A 23323-nucleotide genomic window follows, 5' to 3' on the forward strand; every position below is an offset into this window, starting at 1 on the left:
AGGCTTTGTCCTTGAGCTGCCATGTGGGCTGGCTGGCCTAGCACGTACTGACTGTGGGGGCTGGCTCAGTGGTCTAGGCTCTGTCCTTGACTCATGCACATAACTCTAAGTTGGTGAGGGGTCCCAGACAGTAAACATCTGACTGAACTTTGAGCAGTCAGAGTATGTGCAGAAAGGGAGCTACTGCAAGGACTGTGTCTTTTGTTCGTGGCCCTCCCAGAGACTGCTTTCTCAAGTCTCAGGAAACTGAAATTGAGGCCTGATCTCTGAGAGAAGACTGAGCAGCCTGTTATGGCATCTGCTTGGTCCTTTCACCCACTACAGAGTCAAGGATGTAGTGAAACTCTAATAGAGTCATTGTCTCTAGGGTAAACATTAGAATGAAATAGTTTTTTTTTTTTTTTTTTTTTTTTTTTTTTTTTTTTTTTAATGTATCTTGGGTAAACTTTGGAAGAATAGTTGTTTTTTAGAAGTACTTTGACTGTGAAGAAATCATTGTGGAAAACAGTGATTGTCTTCTGTTATCTACGGAGTTGTTTTTTCTGAAGGAGCTTTACAGCCTTTGCATGACTTTGGCCACAAGACTATCCTGGCACACCTGGAGTGTCTCGAATTATTGGGTACTGCAAACAGTACACAATAAGGACTAAAGTGGCAGGGGTGTGATGTTTCCCTTCAGGAAAAACATATACATTAGATCAGCGGTTTTGGTATGTGCAACTTGTTTTACCCAAAAAAACCCTACTTTTGTGTATCAATCAATAAATAAGCCTTTGCACAGCTGTTCGACGTTCAGTTCACAGAAACTGTTTCTTCCTGTTGCCAGAGAGCCTAAAATGCATCCTGGAGTAACCCTCTTTCTTCGATTGACCCATGTTACACAGAATATCCAATACAAGGATTTGACTAAAGTGGGGAATGTGAGATGAAAACAGGAACAATCCACCTTGCAGGTTAAGGTTTCTGTTTGCGGTTAAGGCAGTTAAGAATAAGTTCCACTATTGTGGATTCCGTCCTTCTCCTTGCAATTTTCAAGTTTAACACGAGGCTGATAGTAGAGCTTACCCTACTTTCCTGTAACCCACCTCTCTGATGTTTCTACCTGTAAATTGTCAGATCTCTGAGAAACCCGGAACAAGGCTCACTCAGTACCTGTGGCTCCTCCCAGCACTTCTAACCCTGCCCCCACCTCACTTCTCCAGCCCAAGGGCTTCACTTCCTTCCCCCAGCTTCTCATAAACCTGGCATTTAGGCTTCAAGTTCTTTTGGTCCTCCACTCTTGGCTCCTGGTTCTCTCTCTTGCCCCACTCTCGTCTCTTCCTCTTTCACTCTCCCCTCCTCCTCTGATGACCTGGTTCATTATAGATTCTTCCAGATGCCTCTGGCTGAATTCTCCCTCATATCTACAATAAAACTTCCTCAACTATACCTTGGAGTGGTCATGTCCTCATTTTTCATTCATAAAATATCTTGATTTATGACTTTTTGTCTTATTAACTTGTGGTTGATATATCGTGCACCCCAATAAACTTATCTGGGGGTCAGAGAACAGAACAGCCACTATATTAAATATAGGTTTAGGCAGTGGTAGCACACGCCTTTAATCCTAGCATTCCAGAGGCAGAGATCTGTCTGGATCTCTGTGAGTTCAAGGCTATACTGGAAATAGCCAGGCATGGTGACACACACCTTTAATCCCAGGAAGTTATGGCAGGAAGCAGAAAGGTATATAAGGTGTAAGGACCAGGAACTAGAGCCTTGTTAAGCTTTTAGGCATTTAGCTGAGATCTATTCGGATGAAGACTCAGAGGTTTCCAGTTTGAGGAAACAAGATCGCTGAGGAATTGGCGAGGTGAGGTTGGATGTGGCTTCTTCTGTTTCAATGACCTTTCAGCGTTCATGCCAATACTTGGCTCCTGAGTGTTTTTATTAATAAGACCTTTTAAGATTCGTGTTACCTGTTGCTAAGTTCACAAATACCTCTTGTCAGTGCTAGCAACTGGCCCATGCTTTCAAGGACCTTCTGGGACCTCCAACAGTGGCATCTTCCAGGCCTGCCACAGTTGAAGGACTTCATAGCAAATGCAGATTGAGAAGATTCCTCAGTGGAACCCTGCAGCAGTCTCTGCCTGTCAATCATTCTTGCTTGGCAGGATGTCTGTTGACATGAGATTACTACAACCTTTATTATAGCATGGTATTATAAGGAATGTTTTTTTGAATAAACTGTGTATCTTCAAAAGGCAAAAAAAAAAAAGATTCGTGTTACATTAACTATCAGCTTATCAACAAATGTTGAATGATAAGTGATAATTGGAGAATTAGTCTTTATACTCTTAGCAAAATCTTCTGTTATCTCCGGTCATCTCTCTCTCTCTTTCATTCTTTCCTGCCTAATCCATATAATCCCTTCCAAGTATGGCCACTTTTGTTAAGTTGTAAAAAACAGGTCTGAGATCTCAAGAAAGTTGTCACACAATCCAAAATATTTCAGCAAGGCAAAAAGTTTTATTTCTGTACAAGTGTGTGTAGCTGCATTTAAGAAAGCAAGCACACCCAGTGAGTAAGCATCCACTGAGTTTTTATTCCTAACACTAAGTGGCTTTACATTCCTGTGAGCCTGGTTAATTTAAAGCCACTCAGTTAATAAGAATGCAGTTTTGAGCACAGAGTGTAACTTTGAGCACATGTTTTGATTTCAAGAAGTGCTGACCCTGGGGAAAAAAATCTGATTTTCTGCCAAGTAGCTTATTAACTGTTTTTAAAAACAGTTTGTCAGCTGGGTGTAGTGGTACATTGTTTCAATTCCAGCACTCAGGGAACAGGGCAGGTGGGTCTGTATGGGTTAGATGCCAGTCTGTATAGAAAGGTCTATGCAAGGCAGGGTCACATACAATGAGACTATCAACAAACAAAAACGATGGAGCTTGTCTTACTTAACCCTCTTTGATAGAAAAGATGGCACAGGTACCAGAACTATGGCTCAGTGTTTAAGAACACTTGCTGACCTTACAGAGCACCTGGGTTTGGTTCTCCCACACATTTTTGACCACCTGTACCTCCAGTTCCAGCAGATCTAATACCCTCCTTTGGCCTCCAATGAAATAAATAAAAAGAGAAAAGACAGTACATTTTGTTTATATTTCTCACATAAGGATGCTATATATTATACATTTTGATTACAATTCTATATATTACATTCATTATATGTTTTAAGATTTATTTATTTTTTATTTTATGTGTATGAGTATGTGCCTACATGCTGTGGGATGGTCTGTATGTCAAATGTGTTGCTCTGATTGGTGAATAAATAAAACACTGATTGGCCAGTAGCCAGACAGGAAGTATAGGCAGGACTAACAGAGGGGAGAATTGAGAGAACAGGAAGGCAGAGGGAGACACTGCCAGCTGCTGCCATGACACAATGTGAAGATGCTGGTAAGCCACGAGCTATGTGGCAAGGTGTAGATTTATAGAAATGAGTTAATTTAAGATATAAGAACAGTTAGCAAGAAGCCTGCCATGGCCATATACTTAGAAAATAATATAAGCATCTGTATGTTTATTTTATAAGTGGGCTGTGGGACTGCTGGGGATTGGTGGGACCCAGAGAAAAAACTCAAGCTACACCTACATGTGTTTATGTACATTTTATGTATGCAGGTACCTAAGGAGGCCAGAAGATGGCATTGTATCCCTTGGAATGGAATTACAGAGAGTTGTGAGCCATCATATGGGTAATGGGAACCAAATCTGGTCCTCTGCAAGAACAGCAGGTGCTTGTAAGTGCTGAGCCACTTCCTCAACATAGATTATAAATTTTAAAGTTTGCCAAATGAATCAGGGGTAAGCGGCTTATAACTATAATGTCAACACTTGGAAGGCTGAGGCAGGAAAATTGCTTGTTTGAAGCTAGCCTGGTCTACTAAACAGTTTGAACTACAATGTGAGATCTCCTCAAAAAACAAAAACATCAAATAAACCAAAATTGAGGTACAATTTATATACAGTAACTTGGGAGTGTTATGCTTTTTTTCCTCCCATGAACACAGTCTTGCTGTGCAGCCCAGGCTATGCTGGAACTCATAATCCTACTTGGAATTAAGTGCTGGGAATGTGGGCCTTTACCAGCACTCCCGTGCCACTACTCCCGGCTCTATGTATCTTTTTATTTTTCTAGAATAAAGTGTTTTATTTTACCTTTTAATCTCTTTTACCACGATCAACCTCACTGAACTATCCTTTGGTTTTGAATCTGAAAAATGGTGTTTGTTTGAAAGTCTTGGCTAATTCAAAGCCAAATTGTACTATATACTAAAATCCTATCTTAAAAAGTACTGTGGTTTATTTAGGTGCATTTCCTCTGACTAAAAAGAACATACCCTCCCTTTGAGACCCAGCTACTTCGTGTGTGTGTGTGTGTGTGTAGTGTGTATATATGTCTGTGTGCTGAGATGTATGAGCCCCAGGCTTACAAAGTCCAAAAGATAACATCTGGTATTCACCTTTATTCCTACCCACATTATTCCCTTTAGCCAGGGTCTTTTTCTGAACCTGTAGCTCACCAGTTTTTCATTCAGCCTGGTAGCGAGCCAAGCTCAGAAATCTTAATGTCTCTTCCACTCACAGAAAATACCTAGGTACTTATTTGCTTTAGAATACAACAGGCCCTTTGGGACATTCCTCATTTTCTTTTTTCATGTTTAATTATGTATGTGGCGAGTTGTTCTTACTGACTCACTTGTGCTATCCAAGTGTGTACCTCAATGCTTTACATACAGGTAGTCAATAAATGTTTACTCTCAGTGTGACTATTAGCATTTATAGTTGTACTATTAGCATCTATAGTTGTACCTCATTATTTCTGTAGTGTACTTACAGGATCTTATTTTAATCCCTGTTGCAATCCTGTAAACTAATAGCCACTTCCGTTCTAGTATTTCTTTTCTATGGATAAGGGAGACAGATATTTAGTGTCAGTAAAACTAAGCTACAATTAATTTGCTAACTTCAGGTTACTGGTCCTTGATACTGTACCATTGGCGCAGGTCAACACCACAGCAGGTATCCCTGCACAAGAACTCGTAGCTCGCTTTGCGAGGCACTTCCGGAACCCAGAAAAACGTTGCTCACGTCTCCCTAGGACCCAGTATCGAAGACTACATTTCCCATAGGGCCACGGAGCAAAACCTCCGGCTATTGGTTGCGACCAACAGCCTATACACAACGGCGAGGAGTTGGTAAGGACCAATCAATCACATGCCGCGGAGGGGGCGGGCCCTCCCGCGGGAAGCTAGATTGAGCCGAGAGCTAACGGAGCTGTAGCTGAGTTTGGTGGCAGCGTGTGGCAATTTCCACGTCGTCCTCCCCTTAAGTGTGAGGGTGACACTGCGAGCTCTGCGCTTGAGAGTTCGGTAAGAAGCGCGTGCCCGCGGCGAGCACCTGGAGGCCCCGCGTGCGGGCTCTGGAGCTTCAGGCTCCTGGACGTCGTCGGTCCGTCCGTCAGGGCAGTAAGCGCTGGCTGGCGCCGCCCGCGGAGGAATTCTTTGGAGATCACGCCTTGCTTGCTGGAGGAGGAAGCTCGGCGGCGTGTCGCCTGCGTTGTCGCAACCCGATAACGCCTCCACCCAGGTCGAGCGGTTCTGTCGGTGCCTCAGCTCCTCAGGTGCTTCTCCCCAGAGATGCAGCCCAGAGCCCCGGGGGCCGCGGACCTTGCTGGCTCCCTTTCTCCGTCTACACGCGCTCGGTTCCGGAACGGCGTGCATTCCCTTTAGCTCTGCAGGTTCCCGTGGGAAGTTCTGTATGATGTAACGCTCGTATTCAGTAAATATTTACCGAACGCTGTCTTCCCCCAGAAAAGTTAAGATGCTAGGAGGTTGGTAAGGCAGCCTAGGCAGTTGAACCACGTGGTTTTTTAGTTTCTTTTTCTGCTCTTGACTTCTGCAGACTCTAGCGTTAGCTTGACCATGGGCTGACCGGACTCCTCCCAGGGGTAGGGATAGGAAGTGGAATAGTAATCGCAAATGATTCTGATGTTGGTGGCACCGGATTCCACAATGAGAAAAGACACAAAGGGAGTTTAATTTTAGTTCTGTGTGTCTTAAAAATTTGGGCAAAAATTCCTATAACTCATGGGAGGTGTGGTGGGAGGTGTGTGGTAAGATGTGGAAACGAGAGAGTTAGTGATAAGGACATCTGAGTTGCGCTTGTCCAGCAGGCAGGAAGCCTGGTTTAATTAATCCCTAGCTCAGCATAAAACTGGGCGTGGAAGTAGGATCTGAAGCTTAAGGCTATTCTTTGCTACGTAATGAGTGAGTTCAAGTCCAGCCTGGGTTACATGAGATCATGTTTATTTTAAGACAGAGCAGTGACTATGGTATGGCAGGCATAGTGTGTAGCCCCGGGAGGAGGGTGGAATATCTGACAAATGGAGCTGGTACAACTGTTCTTGAAACTAGTGGGATGGTGCTTAACAGCGCACCTGTTGCTATAAAACAAGATCTCTTTTTCATAGAGGTATGGCGTAATAACTTGAATAACATCTTTTAGGGCTTCAGGCTTCCTCCTTCCTATTTTAAAAAAAGAAGAGTAATTTCTTCTTTTGAATATAGTTATGGCTGTCAGCAGAAAGCCTCTGAAAATTTAGAATAGATTGAACAGTGAATGATCTCTTCTCAGAAAATGAAAGAAAATGGTTGAATACTTGCACCTGCCCCTGTCCCCTCCTCCACTTTCATTCATGGTTGAACACCAAGTTCTAGGCCCGTTACCTCTATACCTGTGGCTTAGAAATGATGTTAGATACATTTCTACTTCTCTCACATATGTGTTGGTATTACAACCAAGGTTTTTTTTTTTTTTTGGGTTTTTCGAGACAGGGTTTCTCTGTGTAGCTTTGCGCCTTTCCTGGGACTCACTTGGTAGTCCAGGCTGGCCTCGAACTCATAGAGATCCGCTTGCCTCTGCCTCCCGAGTGCTGGGATTAAAGGCGTGCACCACCACCGCCCGGCAACAACCAAGTTTTAACATCCTAAAAACCCTTTGTTTTTATTGTTGTTGTTCCTCTCTGCTTTATTTCCTATCTTACTGTCAAGTCTTAAACGGTTTTTAAGGAAGACTTAAGATTCTTGAACTTTAAAGATTGAGCCCGAAAGCTGGATGTGTCCTGAGTTGTGGCTGTGCCTAGTGGTGGAATGCTTTTGCCCTTGCAAGTATCCAGCCCAAGAGTGAATCCTTCCAGCTGGTGGGCAAGGAGGGAGATTAACCTCAGTCCCTGATTATGTCCATTCCTGTGGGCCAGCAGGAATTTTGTGTGAGAAAGTTTCAACTACAGCTTCTAGTGATTTCTTGGTTTTATCCTTGCATGTTTTTAGCAACTTAGCTAATGAATGATTAATGGAAGAATAAATAAATGAGCCAGTGAATTGATAGTAGCCCAGTTCTCTTCTAGCTTTTAAAAATGAGTGGGAGAAAAAAAATATATTTCAAAAGTGAGATATGTACACAGATGCCTACAAGGTAGCAAATCAGTTCAAACTAGAGATTAGAGGCCCCAAAATGAAAGAAGTATCTTGCAAGGGACTTGTGGGCAGATCACTAAAGCAGCTGAAGTAGGAAAATGCTGAGAGAGCATTGAAGTCATTTGCTTATAGTGCAGAAAAGTATTTTTTATCCTACTCCAAAAGGGAAGTCCCACTGCAGACCCACATTAGGGTTGTTCTCTCTCCAGAGCTTGCCACTTACATTTGCATATTAGAAACGGATTGTTTTATATCTTCATCTTATTCTGTAAGTTGCTTGGTTTTCATTTGTTCGCAGTGCTGGGGATGCTGGGGATCTGCTGTAATGCTTTGTACATCTGTACACATACAGGCAAGTGATTTACCCTGAGCTGTATCCCCAGTCTTTTAGAATAGTTCTCAGGTGCCACCTGAGTTATGTACCTTTCAGCATCTGATAGATGCTGTAACCAATTAGTCCTACATTTATTTATCCTTTTGAATGTTTGCTGTGAATACAAATGGGAGTGGTTAAAAAAAATGTTCAAGTCAGAAAAAGAAAAAAATAAAAAAGGCTAATTCACCAGGTCAGTTCTTGGGACTTTTTTCTATACAGCAGTTATTTACATGTATACAGATATTAAATATAAAACAATTTCTGATAATCTATTGAGGGTTATTATGAAACCATATATTCTTTTATTTACCCTATAAGATGTGTTAAAGAATCTGTTCTACTTAGAATCAGAGTAGTTATCACTTCTCTACTGTTTGGCTAAGATCGAGCATAGAATCAGCCTAGTCAGTTGTAAAACATACTGCATATTCTAGACCTAAGGAACTGAACACAGAGACTTTTTTTGGAGGTGCGGCTGTTCTTTACAGAAAAGTAAAGTTTCAGTGAATGCCCACTATGTTAAGGGAAAGGATAATCATCAAGAGGATTTATTTTTAAATTTTACTTATGTCTTTATGTTTGTATGTATGGGGGGGGGATGTTGTTCAAGTGTGCTGGTTTGCACATGTTGGTCGAGGTCTGTTCTTTTCTCCCACCATGGGCATATGGAGATTGAACTCAGGTCATCAAGTTTACACAGTAAGTGCTTTTGCCTACTGAGCCTTCTCCCTGGCCCAAGGGGATTTACTTTTAAGAGAAGGTTCTAATGGTAATTAGAAATGCTCCACTGTAATGGTAATTAGACTTAATAAAAGATAACCACCTACTAGAAAAATCAGTAGGTGCTTAGACTAAGCCTTCTGGAGGAAGACCTCTTAGGTTCTCTAAGTGATAAATTGCACATTGTTCTTTAAGGATGATAAGCATATGGCTGATGCATAATTGGATTTTGTTGTTGTTTGTTTTGTGAAAGGATCTCATTTAGCCAAGGCTGACCTCTTAGCTCACTATGTAGATAAGAATAGCCTTGGAGTCTTGATCTTTTTGCTTCTGAGAGTGTTGGGATTACAGCAATGTACCACCACACCTGGCTAGCAGATTTTTAAATACCTAAGTTGCAGAGTTTTATCTTCAGTTCCCACCCATTTATTACATGTATTCTTTTTATCTTTTTGTATTTGCTACTCATTATTTTCTTGCTTCTGTAGACTCTTTCATATGTATCCATATATTTATGTATTTCCTTGTAGATCTCAGAATTTATATGTGGGTTTGGCTGTTTATAGTATATAGTGAACTGTTGCAAAGGCGAAATTTACATAAATATGATAGTTAATTTTTTTCATTCACTCTTCCACTCTTAAGAACCAGCTATATTGCCTTAGTATATTGGTTATTGACATGAGGTATTCCCTGGGGAGTTCATATCACATTTTCTATAGGATGAAATTTCCTGAGTTTGCCTCCACTTGCCCCTTCTACCATATCCTCTGTGTTCTCATATGGACCAATGTGTTACTTTCTTTTTGGAAAATATATCCAGGAGTGAATTTGCTGGTTTTCTGCATGGTTAATTTAACTGAGCCCTCAAGAGTGGTTCTTGTTGTCTACATTCCAGACAAGGAGGCTGCTCTACAGAGTGGCTCTAGGTGTCTGCATTCCAGCCAGCAAACATGAAGGGTCCGGCGTTCTTTGGCATTATCTACTATTTTGAGTCCATGTCTACTGGGAATAATAGCTATTATCTTGTTTTAATTCTTTGATTGCTAATGAATTTAAGAATTTCTTAATTTATTTTTCTCGTTCTCTCTCTCTAAAGACAAGTCTGGTAGTATAACCGGTCCCAAACTTGCTGTGTAGCCAAGTACAACCCGATCCTCCTGCCTCCAGCTTTTAAGCACTAGGATTATAGGTTTGCCTCACCCAGGCCTAGCATTTCTTTCCCTTGGCTATATTTGTCTTTTTTCTTGTTCTTTTGGCTTCTTAGTATTATACTTTTTTTTTTTTTAAATATGGAAGCTCTAGATGTTAATCCCTTTTAGTTTTAGACATAGCAGAATCTTTTCCTAACCTATCATCTGTGCTTTTGTTTTAGTTTTTATGGGATCAAACATCTGAAAAATTACAGGGCATGGTTGCACACATCTTTAATTCCAGCATTTCAGATTAAAGCTACATAGAGAAACCTTGTCTCAAAACCAAAAACAAAGCACAAAAAACAAAAACAAACCAAAAAATTACAGATACTGAGCTGGTAGTATATTTTATTATATTGTAAGTCCTTAGTTTCACTGGTTCCAATAAACACACACACACACACACACACACACACACACACACACACACTTTTCCTTCTCTCCCATCCATCCAAGTTGAATTTTTGAGACTTAAGTTCCTTTATGTTAAGTCATCTAAGTTTTCCATATAAATTTTAGAACAAATGTAGCAAGTTAACAAAACAAAAACATACAAAAAAGCCCCATATTTTGTTTAGTTTTTAAAAAATGTGGCCATGTGGTCTCATGCTTATCTGGTGACTCTACAAACAAGATCTCAGAATTTGTATGTATGAGGACTGAATTATTTTAAGGTAGTGTAATGTCTTAAGACTGAAAACTAAGTTTATATTTCTAGATTGAAACGTGAGTACAGTAGGAACCCCACTGAGAAGTACCACCTCATGTACCCCCCAATGACAGAGTTTTTCTACTAATTCAGAGATTCGCCTGCTTCTGCCTCTGACTGCTAAGACCAAAGATGTGTGCCTCTATGCCTAGCTTCTAGTGTTTTTGTGAAAATGGAGGGATGGAGGCACTCTCCACAGTTAAATTTACTAAATGTATGCACTTGCTCAGAGGCTCAGTCATCCTGAGAAAGACATGAAAATAATAGAATGATGATTGACTATTTGCCTGTAGCTGAAGTTTTCCTGTGTTTCACCCAGTCCGCAGCTGCTCAGACCCAAGTTAAACACACAGAGGCTTATATTAATTATAACTTCTTGACCATTACCTCAGGCCAACAACTGACTAGCTCTTACACCTAAACTCAGGCCATTTCTGTTAATCTATATGTCACCATGTGTTCCATGGCTTTACCTGTGTGCCGATACATGCTGCTCCCTGGAAGGTGGTCTGGCATTTCTCACTCAACCTTCCTCTTCCCAGAATTCTCCTTATCTGCTTATCCCCGCCTATACTTCCTGCCTGGCTACTGACCAATCAGCGTTTTATTTGTCAACCAATCAGAGCAACACATTCACAGCATACAGAGCATCCCACAGCATTTTGCCTGATGTCAAAAGCCATGTCTCATTATCTGTGGGAAAGATTGTACTTTTTTCCCCTAGGAAGTTTGGGTATCATTCTTAGAGAAATTCCACATGGATGACCTTTCTTCCAATGTCACACCCTGTGCTCAGATAGTCTTATTCTAGGGTGGATCACAGCATTATCAGTCGGGCACATTATAGATTAAGGTTTTTGGCCCTCCTTTTTCTCATTAGAAATATGTTTTAATTGCTCCCATGGACTATTGTCTTCTTTCCTCGAGATTGGCTCATGGGAAGTGTTTTATCACCTGTAAGTTGAGTAAATGCAGCCAGATGTGGTGGCACCTGTGTCATCCCAGCATTTGGGAGATAGAGGCAGCAGGTCAGGGATTTGGGGTAGCTACATAGTGAGTGCAAGGTCAGTCTGGGCTGCATGGAACCTTTTTTGTCTCTAAAAACAAAACAAGTTCGTTAACTACACTTAGCTAGTTTGATTTTTCTTGCAGGTTATGGAAGTGACCTGAAGAGGACTAAGGTGGAGCTCACTAGTAGAGAGTACCTTAGTATAGGGATTTATTTTAGAGGTCACATTGGTAGGGCTCGTGATCTGAATAGGCAGGTGGTTGTTGGCAGGGAGAAGAGGCGTCAGATGATATTGAGATTTGGAGTTTACATTTCTGGGAAGGACATTGTCATTCACGGAAGTAGGAAAGTGAGACAATACAGCAGGGTTTTGAAAATTAGATTGAGAGGCAGTTGGGTATTCTGGGCGAAGATGTCAGGTGCATAGTTTGAAACCTGGGCCTTAGATTGCTGTCTTCAGTAACTAGTAGGTCATTGTTTACTGTAGAGAGTAATCTTTGAAGAGTGGCAGAAGAGGAAACTGTATCAGGAAGATGAGGAATCTGCATGTTGGAGATGGGAAGGAGGAGATTGGGGGCCATGGGAAGTATTGGGTATCACTGATCATGTACTCCGTTGCTGCTCTGTTATTACTGTTGCTGTGATAACATACTGTGATGAAGGCAACTTACAGAAGGAAGGGTTGTGATGAGTCCATCATGGTGGGGAGGTGTGGCAGCAAGTGGCGTGGCTGCAGGAGCTGGAAGATCACATTTCACACTTGAACCACGGGCAGGATGCAGAGAAAGCCGAGTGCCACGATAGACTCTCAAAGCCCATCCCCAGGGACCTACTAACTGCAGCCAGGCAGCAGCTCCTAAACCTCTCCAAACAGCACCACCAACTGGGACCAAGGTTCAAATGCTTGAGGTTTTTAGGGACATTTTACATCCAAACCATCACAGGCACAGAGACAAGGCAAGAGCCCAGCTGCAGGAGGAGGTGGAGGTGCTTCCACCAGAAGACATTTGCCCAGGATTAGGTTCATCACTTGTAGAGTGAAAAGGATGAGAAGGACTTGGTGCCAAAGTAGATGGGAGGTGGAGTCAGCAGATGCTGGAGGTCCTGAAAAGATGAGCCACAAAGGCTTGATGTGAGTTCATTCCAGTCAGCTCCTTGGTGACCTTCCACTAGTTCTTAGAAACTAGACAGTAAGATTGGGAAGGGCTGGAATTGGGACCTTTTCTGTGAGCATTTGAGAGGTGAGGAGCTTGAGGGTGTTAGGAGGGTATTATTTCGTAGACAGAGCAGAGGTGAGTGAGGAAAACCCTGCGGTGTGACTGTTTTGATTCTGGCGGTAGGTGGATGGGTGATGGTGGAAGCTGACACTCTAAGGTCAGGGTGGAAGTGTCAGTGTCCTCAACTGTGTAAGCCGGACAGAATTCACAGAGTTCTGAGGACTTATGCCGCCTGGCCTAGCTTTATGCCCCTTAACCATTGTTGACTGGTTCTCCGAACTCTGAAACAGAAGTAGCTAGGTCTATGCCACCATTGATTGGGGTTCATCGGTGTTTTGTGATGTGTAAAGTGTTTTTATTAGAAATGACAGTAACAGGTGGGCAGTGGTGGTGCACACCTTTAATCCTAGCACTCGGGAGGCAGAGGCAGGTGGATCTCTGTGAGTTCGAGGCCAGCCTAGTCTATAGAGTAAGTTCCAGGATAGCCAGAGCTACACAAAGAAATGCTGTCTCGAAAAACGGGGGGGACGGGACGGGGGACGGGGGAAGGAAATGATGTTAATAGCATGTTCAGCAACAGTTTTCTAACACTGTAGTTACGTAAGTTCATAATCTCTACTTATTCTGTATTGTGAGTTAGGAATTATCCTAAATTTCCCCTCCATGTTCTTTCTCTCTCTCCTCATCCTTCCCTCCCTTCTCCTTGCCTTTTTTCCCCTTTGTGGTGCTGGGGCAGACTCTGTGGTCTTACGCAGGAGGTACCTCTTATCTACATCCCCCACATAGCTTCCTCTTTCATTCTTTGAAGTCAGTGTTTACTTTCTTTAAGGAGAGATGAAGAAAACCTTGCAGGATGAGATTGAAGCCATTCTTAGGAAGAGGATTATGGTGCTGGATGGTGGAATGGGGACCATGATCCAGCGGTACAAACTAAGTGAAGAAAGTTTCCGAGGTCAAGAGTTCAAAGATCACCCCAGGCCACTGAAAGGCAACAATGACATCTTAAGTATAACCCAACCTCATGTTATTGGCCAAATTCATAAGGTGAGTTATTTCTAGGCTCTTAAACATTCATTCAGGCTATTTCATGTATCAAGCTCTAGAGAATATGGAAAAAGGATGTGATTTATTAAAAAGCAGGTATTTCACACCAAATAAAAGTTACAGACTATGTTGGTTGGGCCCTTGGGATAAGCAGATGACAAAGGTAGGTTGGTTTTTTGTTGTTGTTGTTGTTGTTTTTTGTTTGTTTTGGCCTTTGTAGCATTTAAACTTTAGTTGAAAAACCATACATCCTGGAACAAATTAGGAGTTTCATATTTGCCTATTAATACCCTGTGAAGATATACTGAAAGATGGTGTCTTAGTTTGTGCTGCTATAAAAATTCTCAGATTGAGTTGCTCCAACAACGACATTTCTGTTTATTTATTTAGTTTTATATGTGTGAATGCTTTGCATGTATGTATGTGTATTATGTGCACCATGTGTGTGCCTGGTGTCCAGGGAAGCCAAAAGTAGGTGTCAGACCCTCTAGAACTGCCTCCAGGAGTTTCAGATGGTTGTGAACTGCCATTTGGGTATTGGTAGTCAAGCTTGGATCTCCTGGAAGAGCACCTGGTGCTCTTAACTGTTGAGCCATCTCTCCAGGCCCCAGCATTTATAGTTTGTAACGGTAGGAAGTGCATCATTGAAATGCCATTAGATCTGGTGTTGCTGAAGGTCCTCTCTGCTTACCATGTACCTTTCTTCCTATCATATCCTCACATGGTGGAGTGCAGCAGGAGAAAGCAGATTTGTTCCTCTGGTAGGGTACGCTAAGGTCTGAGTGCCATGTCTTTCTTCCCCTCCCTGCAAAGATTCCTATGTTAAATTTCAGTATGGCCTCAGGAGGGGCCCTTAGGGTTGTTTTCAGAGTCTCTGTCTCTCTTTGTGTGTGTATGTAGTAAAATATATATGTAAATATATATCTCTACATCCATCCATCCATCCATCCATCCATCTATTTAAAATTGCACATATAGTGTTTTGCCTGCATGAATGTCTATATTGTATGCATACCTGGTGCCTGTGGAGGCTGTAAGAGGGTGTCTGATCCTCTGGAACTATAGTTACATATGATTGTGAACTGCCATATGAGTGCTGGGAAAGAAGCTGGGTCCTTTGGAAGAACAACCAGCTCTTAACCTTAGGACCATCTCTCCAGCCCCCCCTTCCTTGCTATTTAACATAAAAATAAATTCCTGTTTGACTACTGCTATAAATTGCTACCCTCCCTAGAACTACTATCAGTTGATGCTTATTTTCCTAATTATTTTTGTTACACATTTAATCTGCATATTATATGAGTAGAAGGTACATGTTTTAAACATAATGGCTGTATGTATATGTTACTTATCTCTGCTAGAATAGTTGGCAGAAATAAGAGATTTATTTTGCTCAAAGAGAGGGTACAGTCCATCGTGGCAGAAAGGCATGATAGTGGAGGGAGCAGTTGCTTGTACATGCCATCGGTCATGTTACATTGTGCTGATCAGGAAGCAGACAGGGACTGGTAAAACCCTCCTTCATTCAGCTCGGCCCACTTCCTAAGGGTTCTACAACCTCCTGAAACAGTGCTACCACTTGGGACCAAGTCTTTAAACATGAGTCTAAGTACATTTGCATTCAGACCATAGCAGTGTGTTTTACACAGTGTGTTTTCCTGTTTAGTGGTGCTTGGCGGCCTCACTGTGTCATAGACATACACAGTTTTTTTAGGTGTCATATGACATGTGATGAAGTTGCTTTAGTTATCTCCCTCTTGAAGACTGCTATTGTAAATGTGCTGCTCATCTTGGCTTTCATTTTCATTTCTGCAGACATTATTCATCAGCTTAGGAAGACTGAGTTTGTTGACTGTAAGAAAATCAAAGGGTTTCAGGCTGTGAGTCAGACTGAGATGGAGATGTTCTTCAGACAGAGAAACTAGGAAGGCAGGTGTTAAAGAGGCAGAGTGGTAGGGTACCAAGTTCTCAGTGTTCCAGGAAGGGTGCAGATAGAGGAGTAGGAGATGCAGCCTGAAAACAACATGCTCAGAATTTGATCTCTTAGGGGTGGTGCAGTTCTCGGTGCACATCAGTGGTGTTACAGTGGGGAGGTGTGGAGAACAGAGCTGCTGGCTCCTGAGTGCCCAGGGTGTGCCAGACTCTTGAAGTGCTGGCTGACAGTACCATAGAGACTTACTTCCTTACCATAGGCAGGAAATGGTTTTAATACTTTGGATGAGGAGGTTGATACTCAGAAAATTTCAGGAACTTGACAGGCAGGATTCTAGTTACTGTCCAACCACTGCCCCTTGAAGTTTGTATATTTTTCCCTTAAAAAAACGGCAACAATAACAAAACCCAAGGAACCCGAAACCAAATACCAGAGTTTAAGGGATGTGATAAAATGTACATAAACCTAATGTATTATTTTTGTCTGAACTTATGTTCTGTGCTTATGTATTAAACCACATGCCTTTCTGTGAACTCCTTGTACCTGCTTGCATCTCTAGTCTTGAAAGTATTGTCTTACATGTTGGTTAAAAGGTGGTTGTTGGTGACAAAATGAAAAGCCATGTTTATTATTGGGCCATGGACTCTTAAGCTCGTAATATCTGACTTACTGTCTTTTGTTGCAGGAATACTTGCTAGCTGGAGCAGATATCATTGAAACAAACACTTTCAGCAGCACTAGTATTGCCCAAGCCGACTATGGCCTTGAACACTTGGTAAGACTTCCCTGTCTAATATGCTTATTAGTGTTTATTGCACAGGAGATTGCTAATGACAAAACCACCTGAAGTGGCAGTCAGTTTAATCCCAGTTATCAGGGATCATGGCTTGAACCTCTTCTGCTTATGAGGGTAGCAGCCCATTTATTGCAGCTGGCTTTTTGAGGCAAGTAATAGTCAGCTAACAGTGTATCCTTTGGCAAAGGCAGGAGTACTGACTGAACCTGTACATGTAAGTAAATGGCTGTGGCTGTTCCAGTGCAGAAGTGGATAATGAGATGGGCCTTGAGCCACAGTGCACCAAACAAACCCTGTTAGGATATCCTCGTTTGTTAATTTGAGAAGCCAAGGCAGTTAAAGGCGTTGATGCAGATTACAACTCTAGGAACACTTGCTGGTGTGTGAACAGCTTCTGAAGGGTCCCTTCACTTGTGGACAGACTGCTTGGCATGTGTGTGCCTACTTGTTTGCTTTTTCCTAGCAAGAGGTCCATGATCTTTCTCAGATGAAAAAAATTGTTTTTATGTGCTTGAATATTTTACTTGCATATATATCTGTGCACTCATGAATGTGCTTGGTGCCCGTGGAAGCCAGAAGAGGGTATTGGGTCTCCTGGAACTGGATTAGCAGGCGATTGTAAGACGCATGTGCATGGTGGGAATTGAGCTCAGGTCCCCTGGAAGAGTGTCCAATGCTCTTAACTACTGATCTATCTCTCCAGCACTCTTTATCAGATTTTTTTTTTTTTTTTTAAGACAGGGTTTCTCTGTGTAGTTCTAGAGCTCACTCTGTAGACCAGGCTGGCCTTGAACTCAGAGATCTGCCTGCCTCTGCCTCCCAAGTGCTGGGATTAAAGGTGTGTGCCAACACCGATGGCATGATTTTTAAGATGTTAATCTACAGAAAGTTTAGAACTGCTTCTTCCCACCATAGTCCAGTAAGAAAATCTGGGCCCGGGAAAGCTACTCTGAGAACTGCCAACTGATTCTGGAGTGGCTGAGACGCTCTTAGATCTTAGATTTCCTCTCTCAAATGTTGGTGGTTTTCCCACTAGAATACTTTTCCTCTTTCTTTTTTTTCTTTCAAGACGGGCGTGGTGGCGCACGCCTTTAATCCCAGCACTCGGGAGGCAGAGGCAGGCGGATCTCTGTGAGTTCGAGGTCAGCCTGGGCTACCAAGTGAGTTCCAGGACAGGCGCAAAGCTACACAGAGAAACCCTGTCTCGAAAAACCAAAAAAAAAAAAAAAAAAAAAAAAAAAAAAAAAAAAGACAGTATTGCATTATATATCCTTGGCACACTTTGAATTCACCGTCTCAGCTTCCCAAGTGCTAGGATTATAGGCTACCACACCTGGGTTAGAATATTTTATTAATTTGTGTAATATTTGGCTGTATGAACTTATTTGACATGCTAGAGGACCAGATATCAATGTGTGGCTTCACTCAGCCCTCATTAGTTCATGCTAGTTCTTTGATGAGTTCATCTCAGAATTAGCTAGTTATAGATCCCTTGCTGGATGGAGGAAAAGCAGGACAGACTAACTTCAGTGGTTGATATGTTAGGCCTACCGGATGAACAAGTGCTCTGCAGATGTGGCCAGAAGAGCCGCTGAGGAGATAACTCTGCAGACAGGTAAGGGACGTTCTCCTTCTTTATTGCACACACACAAGTTCTTTGATGGTCTCAGCTCTAATGTCCAGTGTTCTTTTACATGATGTTTGGCTTGGGAGCAAATACTCTACTTGTTTGCAGGCTACTTCCCGTAAGTAGTGGTATAGAGAACCATTCAGTGTCTCCGAAGTGACACTGTTCCCCTGGACCTCCAGTTCAGAGTTTCCTCTTTTACCCTACTGATGCTCATAGCCTGATTTGGTAGCTAGGCACATCACTGGGTTATTAAATAGCAACTGGCTGATTTGATTTTGGTTAATATTAGAGTATTTGATGTTATCTTTCTAAAGCTGGCTTCTTCCTCATGCCTGGCTTATTTAAGCAGTGATTGCCTTTTGAGCATTTTCTCGTGTAGACTGCTGATGACCTGATTGCTCTTCCTGGCTGACAGAGGGCTGTAGCATTAGATTCAATCTTGCTGGGACTTGGAAAGTGGTTCTTGAAATAACTAACCTCCTGGCTAGCTGCCATCCGAACATTTGGGCTGGTGAGAGGCTTCGAGACAGGGAAAGCAGTAGAAGAAATGTATCGAGCTCTGAAAGATTTGGGACTGTGAAGTTATTGCCAGTAGGAAAGATGGGAAGAAATTGTTAGGAAGTTACTGACTGCATACTAATGTAGAAGACCAAAGCAGTTTACAAGGAAATCTGTTTCTGAGAGATAACATTTAAGTTCATGGACTTGCAGAGCCTATTACCCCAACAGAGAGGTGGTCATGGGCTATTGAACCAGTTCAAACAGGGAAAGATAAGGACATTTTCCTTACAACTATCTTTGCTATTATTCAGCACTGGGGAAGATAAAGAACATTTAGGCCTGAAACCTTTTCATAGGCTGCAAAATAATTTCTCTTTTCTCTTTTTGTTTTGAGGCAGACTTGGAGTCCAAGGCAGGTTTCAACCAGTGCTGCAGAGGAGGACCTTGAACTCTTGATCCTCCAGCCTCTACCTCCCTAATGCTAGAATTACAGATGGGTGGTGTCTTACCCAGGCATTATTAGCTAGTTGGCAGGCTTCCTCTGTGTAATTGTAAAGCAAAGCCCAGTAACAATTTATGTTACTAAAATCACCAAGTAATGAGTTATAGGACTCCTGGCTTTATGTTCTGATATGCCTATGAGCACAACTTCCCAGGCTGCTATAGAAACAAGTTCACTTCTGGCTTAGAGGCAAGATTTAAAAAAAAAAAAAAAAAAAAAAAAAATTATTTATTTTTATTTTGTATGCATTGGTGCTTTGCCTGCATGTATTTCTGTGTGAGCATGCCAAGTCACTATAACTACAACTATAGACAGTTGAGAGCTGCCATGTGGGTGCTGGAAATTGAACATGGGTCCTCTGGAAGAACAGCCAGTGCTCTTAACCACTGAGCCATCTCTCCAGCCCCTGAGGCAGGATTTTTTTTTTTTTTTTTTTTAAAGAGCTGACTAGAGCAATATTCATTCTGCTTCATACTGGAATTTCAGGCTTTATAATTGTTAATTCTGATTTAATATTTACTCTAGTGAAAGGTCTGCAATGTAATACCATAAAGCATTTCACATTATGTTCTAATGTGAATCACCTTGTTAAATTCAAGACTTTGAATTTTTCTCAAGAATAGGGAGAAAGTATGCCAACACACAACTGTAATAGAAATACTTGGATTTGCTGTTTGAGAGCTGTTTTGAATTGTTAACGGCAATGATATTTATATCCCTTTTATTGTGTGATTTTCCTAGTCATGAACAAATATGTTAAGAGAATCTGTCAACTCAGTGACATAAAAATTAAATAGACTTTTATTAGTTCAATAGAAGTTTTGTTTCAAATGAATTTTGAAAAAATTAGGCTTTTAGAACTTTTTAGGTTTCTGAGCTATAGAGGATTATAGCCTTATAGGAAAAGTCTCCCTCACCTCCCTTTTTCTTTACTGGGGGAGGTAAACCAGGATGAGTGTGCTAGACAAGCACTCTACCACTAAGCCCCAGTCCCAGACCTTTTTATTTTATTTTGGGATGGAGTTAGGTAGCCCAGGTCAGCCTCAAACTCACAGACTTGCTTCTGACTCCTGAGAACTGAGATTATTGATCCTAAACGTTTTGAGTGACTGGTGATTTCACACTTTTTTTTCTTTTCCCAAAGGAATCAAGAGGTTTGTGGCTGGCGCTCTGGGTCCAACTAATAAGACACTTTCTGTCTCCCCATCGGTGGAAAGGCCAGATTACAGGAACATCAGTGAGTATTCATTGCATACAATCACAGACCTTGGGGAAGTGCTTCAGCAATCTACAAATCTACAAAGTGAGACCTCAGAAATGGGACTGTACCTGTGTCAGGGGCTTACAGTGGACCTGTGTGAGGGGCTTACAGTGGACCTGTGTGAGGGGCTTACAGTGGACCTGTGTGAGGGGCTTACAGTGGACCTGTGTCAGGGGCTTACAGTGGACCTGTGTCAGGGGCTTACAGTGGACCTGTGTCAGGGACTGAAATACTCTAATGTTAGCGGCTGTCCTTATTTGAGCTTGCTCTCAGCTGTTCACGGTCATATGTCAGTGCTTCCTATAAAGCTAGCTGAACCAGTACTTACCAGGAAGACATCAAGCAAATTGGGTATTTGCTCTTGGTCTACTATAAAGTAACTGCTGTGTTGTTTTCCCCTGTCTGCCCTTCACTTTTTGAATTTTTTTTTAAAATCTTTTTTTAAGACAGTATCTGACACAGTAGTTCCGACTAGGCAGCCTAGCATTCTGTCTAGCCCATGCTGCTCTCAGATTTGTGGCAGTCTTTTCGTCTCAGCCTCCTGAGTGAGGGGATCACAGGTGTGAGCCACCATGCCCAGTTTATATCACCTTTCAATTCCCGAAAGCAGTCTAAAATATCTAAACATACTGGCTTTATAGGTACAAATTAGCATATATAAACTTGCTTTGTTAAGATTTGACAAAAAATTGAGAGTGTAGGTCAGTCTGTGAGCATTAATACTGTATGAAAGATTTAAAACCCTAGAGCTAATTATACCGCTGTGGTAGTGGATTTTTGTGTAGGCGACAAGTCCAGGCGAGTACAGCTTATGGGATTTCGTTTACAGAATAGTGCACGCTGTGCTGCTGTGCGTCTTTACTAAGAGTGGCACTTCCCAGGCTGGTGTGGTCCGTGTTCCCTGGATGTGACAGTGGGAGCCTGTTCCCAAACGGTATGAAGTCAGGGGTAACTACCTAGCTAGCACAGCAGGGGTCTCTGTTAAATAGCTAGGCAGTTTTTTCTTTTTGGTTGGGAGATAGAGTGAGAAGACAGATGACTTCTCACTGGAAATAGACGACACAGGACATTTCTTACAATATTAACCTAGTAGTTAGTGAACACTGTCGGTTCCGTCAAAATTGTCTTCTGGAGAGGTGGCTTCTTGTAAACTGAGAGGGGGGAAATCCATGGGATCATAACATTTATTAGAGATTTAGCCTGTGATGCATCTAGATCTCATTTATTGTATTTGTGTGTGTGTGTGTGTGTGTGTGTGTGTGTGTGTGTGTGTGCATGTGTATGCCTGTAAAATTCAGATGAGGTGGTGAGTCACCTGGAACTGGAGTTATAGGCAGTTGAAGCTGCTTGGTGTGGGTGCTGGGTTCTCTCTGGTCCTCTGGAAGAGTGGCAGGTACTCTTAACGGCTGAGCCATCTCTCCAGCCCCTAAATCTCGTTTCTTAGATTTGCCTCTTAGTGGGTTAAGGTGATCTATGGGAAGAGTGATTGATGTGTTTATTTTAAAGATGTTGAGAATAAAGTACACAGTTCAACAAATTAGTGCACCTTCCCACTCCTAGCTCATATGTGAGAAGTGGAGGGCACATGGCAGTGGTGTAGGAACAACTTTGTTTGTTGATTATTTCCTACCACTGTATTTGGTTTTTACACAGTGCTGCCCTTAAACAATTGCATTGTAAACCATCGATGATTCACAGGTGCCGGACTTGAGCTTGGCACACCATGGTGTCATTCAGAAGGTGGTGGTTTCTGATGCACTGTCTGTGATTTGTTTTCTGCAGCATTTGATGAGCTTGTTGAAGCATACGAGGAACAGGCCAAAGGACTGCTGGATGGTGGTGTTGATATCTTACTCATTGAAACTATTTTTGATACAGCCAATGCCAAAGTAAGTGAGGGGAAGAATGGAGTGGGATGATGGAGGGCTGTGAAGAATCCCATACAGTTAGAAGATAATAGTAGCTGCTGCTGAAGTTAAACAAGTTGCTGTGTTTGCTCCGTTTTAGTCTGTCTCTGATTGCCTCTTTCATGAGTGTGTATACCATCTAGAAACAGTATTTCCTTTTCAGTAATTTATGCCCTCTGCTCTTTTTTTCTATTGTGTGTTTAAAAATGATGTGTATGTGTGTGTGGGTCTATGCACATCAGTACAGATGCCCACGGGGTCTAGAAGCATCTGATTCCACCTGTAGCTAGAGTTTACCAGTGGTTTTGAGCTGCCTGATACGGTTGCTGGGAATCAAACTTGGGTCCTCTGGAAGAGCAGTGTGTGTACATAACCACGGAACTAGCAGATACACAACTGAAAAGAATCACAGTATTGTTTTTATTGGAAACATGGGCAGCTAAACAAGAATATAAAGCACTAGGGTAGATTTTTTTTTTTTTAAATTTGGTGGAAAAGATTAAAAAAGAGTTACTGAATTTTTAAGTTTTAAAATATGTGGCCTGTATTGATTATGCAGTTTCATGTGGAAGTGTATATGTGTACACATGCATTTATGTGTATATACGTATGCATGTGTAAGGGGGCGTGTGGAAGATGGAGGATAAACTTGGTGTCATCCTCAGGAGTCCTTAAATTTAAAGGATGCCATCCACTTCATTTTAGATGGTTTCTCATTGTTGTGGATCTCTCTAATTAGACTGGCTAACCAGCAAGCCCCAGGGACCTTCTGTTTCTACCTCCCCAGAACTGGGATTACAAGTGTGTATCACCAGCTTTTAAAGTGGGTTACAGGGATTGGACTCAGGTCCTCATGCTTGTAAGGAAAGTGTTTCATCAACCGATTATCTTTGATATTTATAAATTTATAACACTTTATTGTGTGTATGTGTGTGGGTATGTGAGTGCCATAGTGCATCAGTGTTTATGTCGGTGGACACTTGGGGAGTCAGTTCTTTGTTT

The 23323-nt window shown here is 42.0% G+C and overlaps 1 protein-coding gene across 2 annotated transcripts in view; it reads left to right on the forward strand.

Moving 5' to 3' along the window:
• The first annotated feature begins 5329 nt into the window (after positions 1 to 5329).
• Positions 5330 to 23323, forward strand: part of Mtr (5-methyltetrahydrofolate-homocysteine methyltransferase) — an 85864-nt gene continuing 67870 nt past the window's right edge. Inside the window, exons 1-6 of one of the 2 annotated variants that reach the window (XM_028859680.2) lie at positions 5330 to 5414; positions 13577 to 13791; positions 16410 to 16499; positions 18066 to 18135; positions 20298 to 20390; positions 22197 to 22303. In XM_028859680.2, coding sequence (XP_028715513.1) covers positions 13582 to 13791; positions 16410 to 16499; positions 18066 to 18135; positions 20298 to 20390; positions 22197 to 22303 — 570 coding nt within the window. In that variant the 5' untranslated portion in view covers positions 5330 to 5414; positions 13577 to 13581. The other variant, XM_028859672.2, reaches the window with a different exon arrangement.

This window comes from Peromyscus leucopus, chromosome 5, assembly GCF_004664715.2.
Source record: "Peromyscus leucopus breed LL Stock chromosome 5, UCI_PerLeu_2.1, whole genome shotgun sequence".
Classification (NCBI taxonomy): domain Eukaryota; kingdom Metazoa; phylum Chordata; class Mammalia; order Rodentia; family Cricetidae; genus Peromyscus; species Peromyscus leucopus.